This window comes from Herpailurus yagouaroundi, unplaced genomic scaffold (assembly GCF_014898765.1).
Source record: "Herpailurus yagouaroundi ecotype Mexico unplaced genomic scaffold, PumYag 184, whole genome shotgun sequence".
Classification (NCBI taxonomy): Eukaryota; Metazoa; Chordata; class Mammalia; order Carnivora; family Felidae; genus Herpailurus; species Herpailurus yagouaroundi.
In genome coordinates this window covers 38,013,009-38,024,553 of record NW_024412415.1, presented here as the reverse complement: position 1 = coordinate 38,024,553, position 11,545 = coordinate 38,013,009, and the positions used below count along the sequence as shown (strand labels likewise).

The window sequence follows — 11,545 nt, the reverse complement described above, 5'->3', positions numbered from 1 at the left end:
TCTTCACAGCCATGGTTACAAATGCTCCTGGAGGTGAATTCTGGTCACACCTCGAGCCAGGCAAATGAACCCTTGCTCTGTCCCCTCTTTAATATGGATGTGACACCTGCAGGCTACAGCTTGTCGCACGGTGAAAATTATTTCTCCATTAAAATGCAGAAGTTGGAGTTTTGCCCAGGAAGGCAGCTAAAAATACTGCTCTCTGGGGGCACTTGTCACACGGGACTTGGCGGCCACCTTCCTCACCCCTCAGCCCCCAGGAACGCCCCACCCCTGTTGGCTCCCTCCTGCAAGCACTTGATCCAGTGTCTGAGGCTTATCCTGCCCCTGTCAGAAAGGAAAAGCACTGGTTACCATGCCTATTTCACAGATGGGCAAACTGAGGTCACTGTGCCCCGTCTGCAAAATCGCCTAGGGAGTGAGAGCCTGCAGCCCCGGCCGCGGGGGAAGGAAAATAACCCCTCACATGCACCCAGCGCTTTATAGTGTGCCGTGTCTTCTCACCCGCTGTCTTGTCCAACTCTCAGAGAGATCCCGTGAAACAACTACCATCGTCCCCGCCTTGCAGGTAGCATTTAGCCTAGTGAGGTGAGCAACACGTTTGAGGATGCAGGGGGTAATAAGGGGCAAAGGCAGAGCCCCGGTATGAGTCTTTTGATTCTAAAACATACCCGAGAACCAGCAGTGGGAGGTGCTCACCTCAAACGAGGTGACCGGTCTCAGTGCTGGGGCCTCGGACTTTATAATAGGTGCCCTGGTTGGTGAAGAATGCCACATGCATTTCAGGGGAGGGCTCAGCACCCTACTTCATAGATAAGGAAATTGAGGTTCAGAGGTATGAAGGTCTTTGTCACAAGTCAGTAGTAGAGCTGGGAACAGAAGTCAAGTCCTGACCTCCAGCCCAGGTTCCTCCGGCTGCCCCAGGGGCTGTGGAGCTCTAAGAATGACTGGCTGGCCAGGTGCTCAGACCCTGTCACCCAGTGGCAGATGGGCACAGTACACCCTGCAGGGTCCCACATCCCAAAGGAACCCGGTCCTCTGGAAACCTGTTTGCTGCCTCTCTTCTCAGTCTTTGGAGGTGGAAGATGGTGAAATCCTCAGGCCTATTTTTCATACAAGAAAAGTAAGGTCCAGAGAAGGTAAATTTCCTGCTCAGAGTCACAGGGCAGAAGGAGGTCCCGGACCTGGATCTCTGATTCAAGTCTGGTGCCCATTCCACGGGGTCAGCCAACAACAGCAGGCAGAGCTCCTTCCCTGGCGTCAGCTTCTTACCACATTTCAGCTTCCACATCTGTAAAATGGGGGCACTAGAAGTGGCCCTTAAGAAGCCCAAGAGCTGAGTCTTTGGAGACAAAGAAATTAGGTGATGCTTCCAGAAGTGGGAGGCGTCCCATACACTGACTGAAAGCTTGGTTTTCTGGACAGCAAATTTCACTTTACCAAGAAGGAAACTGAGGCCAGGGAGGGGCTGCATGGCCACAGAGATCCAGCGGTTTAAGGACGGTGAGAGGGAGGAGATACAGGCATCCCACTCTGGCCTCAAATGTCCGGGAGGGAATCCTTCCTGCCAAGTACTGTGCCCAACCTGCTTCCACACACTTCTCGGAGAAAAAGCTTTCTACAAAGCCATTTATTTTTCCCAAAATACACCCCCAGTTAACAAAATTCCTCAGAGTCCCACATTTAAATTAGACATGCCACCTCTTCCGTTCCTGGGGAAGGAAGAAATGTCAGCGGGAGGACATCAGAAGTTTTCCGGAGGCTGGAGGCCAGCAAAGGACAAGCCAGGAGATGTCTTCCCAGCCCCAGAATAGCACCGTGGTTGGGGCGGGGGGGGTGGGGGGGTGGGGGGGAGAGGGGAAGAGCTGTGTCCCTGCGGCCCTCCTGCCCCATCCCCAGGCTTCACTTAGGCTTCTGCTCTTCGGGGTCCAGAGTGCCATGGCCACCTGCCCACCTGCTCACGCCTGGAAAGACTTTGGAAACCATCAGATTCTCAGGTCTAGCAAGAGGCTCTGCCCCTCTCTCCAGGTTTCTGCCCGCAGCCCCTGCTCTGGGTAAGGATTAGGGAGGGGGTGGGAGTGAGGTATCCAGGAAGCTGTGGGCACAGAAGAGGGGTACAGTAGAGAGCAGGGCAGGAGCCCCCGCACGAGCCGCAGGCTGTAGCAGGCGGTTGCAGGTTTCCTGAAGGGCAAGCTCCTTAGAGAAGGGGCTTGTCCTCTCACGCTGGGTCCCAGGTACCTAACACAGTGCTGACACCCCACGGATGCTCAGTGACTGTTACTAGAATGGATGAACAAAAGGAAAGGAGGGGAAAACAGCGGGATAGAAGCTGACCCCCAGGGGGCCCACGCGGACACCCGGAGACCCAGTGTGACCAGCACATGCTTCCCGTGGAGGGGGAGCTCACGGGGCACAGCCCACGGCACCACGGAAGAGACTGGGCTAAGGGAGGTCCGAACGTGTCCCAGCACGTGACCCAGCACATGCGCCTGTGTGCCTCCACAGGCCCGGGGGAAGGGCGCTGTCTTCAGTCAGCGAGGGAGGGAAAGGCCGACGCTGGGGCCAGAGGAGGGGCGGGCAGGAGGGGAGCCGCCTCTGGACTCGAGGAGATGCTGAAGGCTCAGGGTCCCTGTCCGAGCAGACGGGCTTACAGGAGGGTGGAAGGAAAGGCTGAGAAATGATAACTAGTATATCAGGGCCCCTGGAGAACCAAGGCCGGGGGTGACTGTGTATCCTGTCTTTGGAGAAAGAAGGCAGAGCATCAGTCTGAATACTGAGTCCTTTGGAGACATAAAGGCAGCCAGATGGTCCGCGCAGCATATCCGTTGGAGAAATAAGGTGGCGGGGTGGTCTCTGTGTCATGTCCGTAAGAAATAGGACAGTAGGATGATTTACGTATCACGTCACTGGAGAAATAAGGCAGCAGGATGACTTGGGAGTCACGTCCATCGGAGAAATAAGGCTGCAGGGTGGTCTCTCTGTCCTTTGGAGAGTGAGCAGGACCTGCCAGAGTGGGAGGCATCTGTCGGAGGCAGGGCTCACCCCGAGGCCCCAGTGCAGCCAGAGGTGTGGGAGCCCCCAGGCAGGGGCTGCAGCCCCCTGGTGCTCGCCGTCAGGCTATTTCTTGTCCATCATCTACATTTCACGATGGAAAGAAAAAGCAGGGGAAAAGGCATTAAATGCAGGAGTTCTGCTCTCGGGCCAGGCACATGGTCACACACTTTTGGGTGCGGAACGTGTCTGGCGGTGGCCGCCGCAGTCTGACTAGCAGCTCCCTGTGCTACGCACTGCCCCGGAGGCCCAGACCGGCCCCAACACGGGAGCTGAGCATCAGACGGACCATGAAGTGCCTGAAGGAGGCTGCCTAATCTTCCCCAGTCCACCCGCCCCACACCCTTCCCATCCACTGTCCCCTCTCCCTGGCACACGTGTCCCCTCCCACCACCACCTCCCTTTCTCTCCCCCTCCGTCATACCCTCCCCTCCACGAGCAAGAAATCCTTCCCAGCTCCCCCTCCCACACGGAGCTCCCCAAGAGCAGTGCTGTGGGGAACCTCCCTCCCTCTGGCTCTTGTCTCTACATGGGGGGCACCCAGTGGACTCACACCCTTGGCCTCGCCCCACTCCCCGACCTGAATGGGGAGCTTAGAAGGAGGACCAGGGCATGTGTGACCCTTCCGCTCCCACCCTTTGGGCTCCGTGTGTCCCAGGGAAGTAGTCTTCCCTTCCGGATACTGCCTCTGGGTTCACCCAGCGTGATCAGAGACTGGGGGGCCAGGCTGCCACACTCAGAGCAGGACCGGGCCATTCTGCAGCTCTCTTCCGGAACAAGGCTGACATTTTCATCTCCAACTGCTCGATCCTTCTATGCCTCATTTGGTTCAGAACAACAGAGAGGCAGATCACTTATCTCCATCCTTCTGTACCTCAGCACAGGCCTCCATTACTGCCATGGAACACTCTACAGCATTTAAAAGACTTGCTTGACGGAGCACTTCTGCATTTGTCACCCTGTCTAATCCTATCACAACCATCTGTAAGTGAGGGGCTCATTCTGCAGATGAGGAAACTTCCTGGAAGGTCAGAGGCGGAGACTAGACCCAAGGTCTCCCCTCCCAACCCAGGGGCATCTACCTTCTGCACAAGGCTGCCTTCCTAAACACCTCTTACTGCCTTTCGTGCAAGTCTGAGTCTATGGCCCTCGTGTACATGTATTTTGTGCAGGTTTCGGAGGGCCCCATTGCCCCCTGCCTCTGGAAGTTTCCAGGGCCTATGTCCTTCCCCTCTCCCCTAAATGCAGGGGTGAGCCTCCAGGAGCTCAGTGGAAGTTTATTTCCTGACAGGGACACCAAGGAACCCTTAAGAAGATTTAAGTTTCCTTTAACTGTTAGCAGCCAACTTGGACTTTTAGGCGGAAGCCATTCAGATCTACAGCGGTACTGCACCAAGGAACGTTCTGTTCACAAGACACACACACAGATACACGGGTATCGCCACACAAACACACGTACTCAGATGTCGCTGTTGGTTACTTTCAGTAAGGATGAATCTCAAACTTACTTCTAACCAACCCCTTCTCGATGTAACCGCTGATGCCGTAGAATATGAATAACGATGATTGTTAACATTGATTAACCACCTACCATGTAACAGGAACATGGCTGCCTGGCTGAAAACCGTATTTCCTAGCCTCTCTTGCGCTAGGTAGGCGTCGTGTGACTAGGCTCTGATCGATGGATGTGAACCGGAGTAACAGGAGCTATTTCTAGTCAAGCCCTAGGGAAAAAACCTTCCTCCCTTTCCTCTTTCCCCTTCCGGAGGGGAGGGGCGCGGGGCCACAGGAGCTGGAGCAGCCTCGGAACCGGGGTGGAAACTCCGCGCGGAAGGAGGCAGACACCAATAAATGGAACCTGGCTCCAGGACATCAGTGGCCTTACGGTCACCTAATGCTTAGACTGTTACAGGAGAGAGAAATAAATTCGTGTCGTTGTGATGCCTCTGTCATATCTGCAACCTATTAGAGCAGCCAGGACCTCGGTTACTCTGCCTGCTGCCGTTGCACCAGCGGGGAGTCAAGGCTGCTCCCCCAGGGAGGGAGCCTCAGGTCACCAGGTGGTGAAAAGGTGATCACCACCCCCACCACCAACCCTCCCTCCTGGGGGAGGGAGGACCCTCCCCCAGCCTCCTACACACAGATGTGCAAACACACAGACACATGTTCTCAAGCACCACGTGTCTTTACCTTCTTTGCTTTCCGAGTGTTTCAGAGGCCGCAGGGCTGCAAAAAAGGAAGGGGCACATGGTGAGGGGGAACCACGGGAAGGGGAGGGGGACGGGGTCCCGCAAGAGGGAAGAGAGCCGGGGAAGAAGGCAGGCCTGGATGACTGGGAGAAGCTGGGAGGATGAGGGCCACATCCCAGCACCAGGGGAGGGTCTTAGGCCACTGTCCCGAGCCCTGGCTCTGCTCTGTAGCCTGTCACTCCTGTCTGGGCCTCCGTTTTCTCCATCTATACAATGGGAACAGCTACCCTGCCCTCCAGTGAGCTGGAGACGTGGAAGGACACCGAGTTTGCCCTGCAAATAAGGGCCAAGTAAGAAGCTACAGGAGGCTGCAGACGATCCCAGGTGGGCCTGGGGTCATGCAGACCTGACACTGAACAAATCTCTAGGCCACCCTCTTCTCCCCACCCCTCCCTCTCTCAACTACATCTGCCTCTGAGCAAGAAAAATGAGGCCTGATCCCAGGGCTGTCTCCACACCAAAGGCAGAAAATTAATTGGCATAATTTGCGGCAGTCCCCAGGTGTCCGTCTCCTGCTCTTCCTTCCTCGGGAGTGGGGAGGGGACCGGTGTCAACTGGCACCAGCCCAAATGATTCAGCGGGAGCCTGCCTCTCCCAGCCAGGAGCCCCAGAAGGGAGGGCGGTGAGGCCTACAGGGGCCACGAAACACCAGTGCTTGGGCACCGGCCCCAAGCTGGGCTCCAGGTCTGTGTCCCCAAAGCCCCATCCCCTTTGCAGACCACCTATGTATCTGGTCACTTGAAAGAGCTTCAGAACAGCCCTCTGGTGCCATCAAGGCAGCGTCGGGATAACACTTTACAGATGGGAAACTGAAGCCCAGAGCAGCAAAGCACCTTGCCCGAAGTCGCACAGCCTCTAACCAGAATGGGACTGTCTTAAACCGTTTGCCGACTAACTCGACTCCAAGATATCAAGAGCACTTACCAGGCAGCAGGTATGGCACTAGGCCCTTTACATACATTATCTCATTTAATTATCCCACACAACCTATGAAGGGAGGCAGTCATTAGGAGGAAACCAAGACTCAGAGATGGAGAAACGGAGGCCCGGAGAAGCAAAGTGACTTGCTCAAGGCCACTCAGCCTACAGGCTGGAGCTGGAACTTCAACCCAGGATGCCCTTCTCTTGAGTCCTCACTCTGCTGCTAGGAAGCCACCAGACCCCACGGCGCAGGGTCACTCAGAGGGGACCTGGCCCTGGTAGAAAGGCAAGGCAGGCAGGAAAGATGCAGCAGCCCCTGGGAGGGAGTCTAGGGAAATCCAGATCCAGGCCTGACGCTAAGCAAAGACCAGACTCACCTGGGTAGGAGGCCACAGTCCACGAGACACTTCATCAAACCTCAAGTGAATGTGGCTCCTCCAGGTCCTAGAGTCCTCATCCTGTCCCTGTGTCCTCTCAGCCAATAAGGCCAGCTCTAAGCTCAGACTCACCTGTTTTGGATCCTTCTCCATCCCCGTCCTGGTCCTCGGCACCTGGAAGACAAGGACTCAGCGAACGAGAGACCTTCGCCACCCACTGGCACTACTGCACTTCCCCATCTGAGAGCGCCCACCACTCACCCAGCCAAGCACCTTCCTCTCACCCCTCCACCCACCCAGCCACCCACCCCATCACTCCCCCATCTGCTCACTCGCCAAGCCCGTCCACCACCAGCCTCCAACATAAGCACCACCCACCTGTCTGTCCCTCCTCCTCCACATCTGCACCCTCCCTCCCAATGCCCAGCCAGCTCCCACCTCTCGCCGTCTACGTTCACGGTCGCCCCTGGAAGCCTGTGCGTACCCACGTGCCACCAGCCGGCACCAAAACCCCACTCACCGGTGTGTGCTCACCTCCCACCATGCACCCGAGTGGTCATACTTACCGGCCAAGCTCAAACCACCTATCTACCAATGCCAACTCACCACCTGCCGGTCACCAAAGTCAACCCACACTGACCCCAGCCTAGCTAACGGCAGCTGCTTCAGACTCTGCCTGCCAGGAGGCGGACACACCCTCGCACAGTGAGACCCGAAGCCATGCAGCATTCACGCACGTGTCACTAAACTTTCACGCTCTACACCCACACCGCCACTCGCAGACACGCTCATATGACCTCCACCCTCACCATCGCACCTGAGCCCCACAAGTCCCCACCACTCTCTTCCAGTCCCACTCACACCCACGCTCAGCCTGCCGTATTCCCACCCTGAGAGGCAGGCTTGCACCTGTTCACACACACAAGCCATATTCAGCCTCAAGGTCGCACGCGTGCAGTCCAACCCCATGGGCACACTCATGCTCATTCTGTCACTAGGAAGCAGCCCGCTTGTTGATGTCACAGACACACCCACATGCCCAAAGACATGTGTGTGCATGCACACACTCTCTCTCGCTCACCTGCATTCTCCTCCTCACAGCTCTGCTTGATCTTTCTCCAGCACACGAAGGCCAGGGCCACCAGCAGGGCAACAAGGCAGACAGAGAGCCCCACGGTCACCCACAGGGCCTCGGGAGGGAATGTCATGGGCTGCCCTGGGAGGGGAAGTGGGGAGAATGGGAAGAGACGGTCAGGCCCAGCACCCATGGCCCTGAGCACAGCACACCCCGGGGCCACAAGGTGTGAAGGGAGCTCCCACCCTTGCTGGGCTCCAGCACTATGAAGAGACCTCATTTCAGTCCCCACGCCCCTTCCCCACACACTGAGACACATCCAAACCCTGACACAGCCATGGCTGGTGTGCAAATGCTTCAACCCCGGCAGGGTCGAAGAGTCTGAAGTTGATGATGCTCTAGAACCTTCTACGGCTCCCCACTGACACTTGAATAATGCTTCAACCTTCTGGAGGACCTCTATCACGTGGCTACCGCTTACCCTCCCCCAGCCTTCCTTTCCAATTCCACTCCAGGAACCTCTGCTCCAGCCGGGCTGGTGTCCTGACCCTTCTCTGCAGACAACCGGTTCCTTCCAGCCTCCACACCACTGCTGTCAGGTTCCCCTACCTTAAAAAGTGCTGCCAAACTCTCACCTAGTTTAAGATTCGCCTCCTCAGGAGGCCCTCCCTGACTGTTCCAACCCCACCTGGTGATACGCCCCATCCTACAGATCAGGAGTTGGCAAATCATGGTCTGCCAGCCAGATCTGGCCTGTGGTCTGTGTTTGTACAGGCTGTGGGCTAATAATAGTTTTTATATTTGCAAAGGGTTACAAAAAAAGAAACAGGAGGCGCAGAAGGGGAAGGAAAAGCAGCAGCAGCAGCAGCAACAGAGATTGTACGTGGCCCACAAAGCCTAAAATATTTACTATCCAGCCCTTTACAGAAAGTGTTGGGGGAGCCCTGCACATAGATGGGGGTGGGAACTGAGGGTGCCCAGTGAGGGTTCTGGGTTTACCCAAGAGGAGGAGACTTGCCAGGGGAATGTTTCTGGGAAGCGTGGGGGCCCTCCTGTGAGCTATCTCGCAGCAGAGGGAAGGGCTTGAGGCGCCCGCACCTGGGTCAGCCCCAGCAGCTGTTCTGAGCATGCCAGCCATCCGCCCAGGCCCTGGGCCCGTGCTGGGTCCTGGGCAGAAGCCTTGGGGACGTCAAATCTAACAAAAGACAGAGCTGCTTTCCTCTGGTCTCTGGAGACCCGGAGCGCCCAGGGCATCGGCAGTCTTGGGGGGCCAGCTGGTTCTGCAGAAGTCACCGTCGTTGCAAAGAGCCGTGCCAGGAGGACCTTCAGCGAGCAGAGGCCCTGGCAGGGACACGGGCATGTGCAGATGTTCCCTTCGGCCGGCATGGCTGGCAGAGCTGACACTCGGGACATTGCAAGCAAAGGGACACATCACCCAGGAGAGCAGGAGAGGGCAGCAGCTGACATGCAGGGCCAGGAAGGCTAGTCCACGAAGCCTGGGAAGGAAACCCCTGGGGATCCTCAGCGGGGCTCCTGTAGCAAAGGAGGGCACAGAGCCACAGAAATACCAAGGAGGGGGGAGGACCTCTTTCTACGTTCACCCCCTGACTGGTGTCAGTGCCTAGAACACAGGTCAGACATGCCCTCACTCAAACCGTAAAGAGCAGGGCTCAGACCTGGGTGTTGAGGTTCCATTTCCAGTGCTTGCTCCATAAAGCCCCCTCCATGCACAGCACATTCGACTTCACTAACCTCCAGCAGGTGTGGGAGAGACCAGGCTGGAGGACTGACAGCCTGAATCCCAGAATGTTTTACAAGGCACAAAGCTGCCTGAAGTGAAATACAGGCCAAGGGCTCCAAAGTAGGCCAGACCTGCTCTTACAAAACCAGGAGGCTGGGTGGTGGGGAGAAGAGAAAATTAGGCTGAGAGGCTAAAGGTTGGATTCTGGTCCTGGCTCATCTGCTCACCGAAGAATGCTGGAGTCAAGGGCCACAGACCCCATGGATGAGTTTAGAGGGGCCATGAACCCTCTAAACGTCAATGCAAACTATTGTGTTTATCATGTATCCAATTTTCAAAGAGGTGCCTGGCCCCCCCAAATAGAGCCACTTTGCCAGTCTGTAGACTTGGGAAAGTTCTCTCTCCTCGCTGGGCTTTGGTTTCCTCATCTCTGAAATAAAAGCACTCTCAATGTTACCTACTAAAGTTTAAAATAAAGGTTTTTTTCCCCCTCCTAGGTGGGCTAAGCATTCTCCCTACAGTTCCACTTACACCCATAGACTCTTTCTGCACAGCGTGGCAAATATCCAGTTCAACCCAGTGTGCCAATTATCACAAAGCCCACCAATCCTTCAAGACCCTCTCAACTCCTGCCTGTCCCTCCTGACTGCTCCAGCCCATTCTGACTCCTGACTCCTTTCTCAGAAAGCTTCACTTTCTCCGTTGACCTCACTCTACCCGGTATTTCTTATCCTCTCTGGAAACACACCAGGCAAGGGAAAGTCATGGGAAGGGAAAAGAGGACAACTAGACAGACAGAACCTGCTATCCTGACACCAGAGTATGTGGGGAGGCCCCCCCTTCACACCCCGAGACACAAGGAGCACCCACTGATGTGGACACTACAGGAAGGGTGGGTGTTTGGGCTTGGACCCCAAACAAAACCCCAACCAGATAGAGGGAATCCCCAAGAGGGCGGCATCAATCTGGTGTTTGACCACATGGGGGCAGCAGAGATTTCCGCCCCACCCACAACTGCTGCCTGGGTTGAGAGCTCCCGTGTGCATGAGCTGCCACGGATGGGGTGTGGGGGACTGACCACCTGGACAGGCCCAGCTGTCCCTCAGGGCCTCAGATCACAGCAACACCTTCCCATCGCCCTGCCTCACTATGCCTTGTGTCTGCTCTGGGGCTCCCACTCACACCTCCAGATTCCAGGCAGCTACGCCCTCCCCCGTGTAAGAAGCACAAGTACCACCTAAGGCGTTCTTAGGAGGGCGAATATTACAAATGGCTTTTATCAGCTCGTTAAAGAAAGTCCCCTAAGGACTTCTTGGTGAAGAATTTGAGACAGCTGAAATGTACGAGAATGTTTTTAAAAAGGCTTCTGACCACCCAAACCTACCTAAATTGCAGCTCTCAATCTAGAAAAAAAGGCAGCGCCTTCCTCCGTCCTCCCCATCTGTTCATCTGCCCACTACCTACCTGTGATGGTGACGGAGCCATGAGCGTCCTGCTGCAGCACAGGGTTGCGCACCAGGCAACTGTAGGTGCCATTGGCGCCCAGCACCACCCTCAGGACACTCCGCACGTCGAATAAGCCCTGCTCATTGGCCATCTGCGACGTGGTCACGTTGCCGGTCAGGGGCGCACCCTGCCCGTCCTGCCAGAACACCTCGGCCTCCGGATAGCCCCGGTAGCTGGAGCACGTGATGGTCACCATGTCCCCGGGCCGCAGGTCCTTGTTGGGCTCCAGGGTCATGCTGGGCTTCGAGTAAGGAGCTGGAGTGGGGCAGAGGGTAGAGGGCAGAGGTCGAGGTAAGGCAAGGATGGGGGTGGGGGTCTGCGGTGCAGGATAGGGCACCTGGAGGAACAGGGGTCATTAATGGGGCTTGAGTTATGTACGGGGTTCGTGATGGCACAAGAGGTAAGGGGCGGCGGGAAGTGAGGCGGGCATCCAGGGGAGGGCGCCCCCTCCCGGCGCTCACCCGCCACCTGCAGGCTGACTGCAGCGCTGCCGAAGTCCCGGATGCTCACAAAGCAGGTGAAGCTGCCCTCATCAGCTACCCGCACTCGCTGCAGCCTCAGGGACGCGTTGCCCTGCGCCAGCAGGTCGGGGAAGAGCGCGGTGCGGTTGGCATAGGCGCTGCCC

The 11,545-nt window shown here is 56.6% G+C and overlaps 1 protein-coding gene across 1 annotated transcript in view; it reads right to left on the bottom strand.

The window, feature by feature from the left end:
• Positions 1 to 1,611: 1,611 nt before the first annotated feature.
• Positions 1,612 to 11,545, bottom strand: part of CD276 (CD276 molecule) — a 26,534-nt gene continuing 16,600 nt past the window's right edge. The window contains 6 exon segments of the mRNA XM_040493217.1: positions 1,612 to 3,135; positions 5,242 to 5,277; positions 6,731 to 6,772; positions 7,680 to 7,814; positions 10,879 to 11,175; positions 11,382 to 11,545. The exon segment at positions 11,382 to 11,545 is cut by the window's right edge and continues 12 nt beyond it. Coding sequence (XP_040349151.1) covers positions 3,113 to 3,135; positions 5,242 to 5,277; positions 6,731 to 6,772; positions 7,680 to 7,814; positions 10,879 to 11,175; positions 11,382 to 11,545 — 697 coding nt within the window. The 3' untranslated portion in view covers positions 1,612 to 3,112.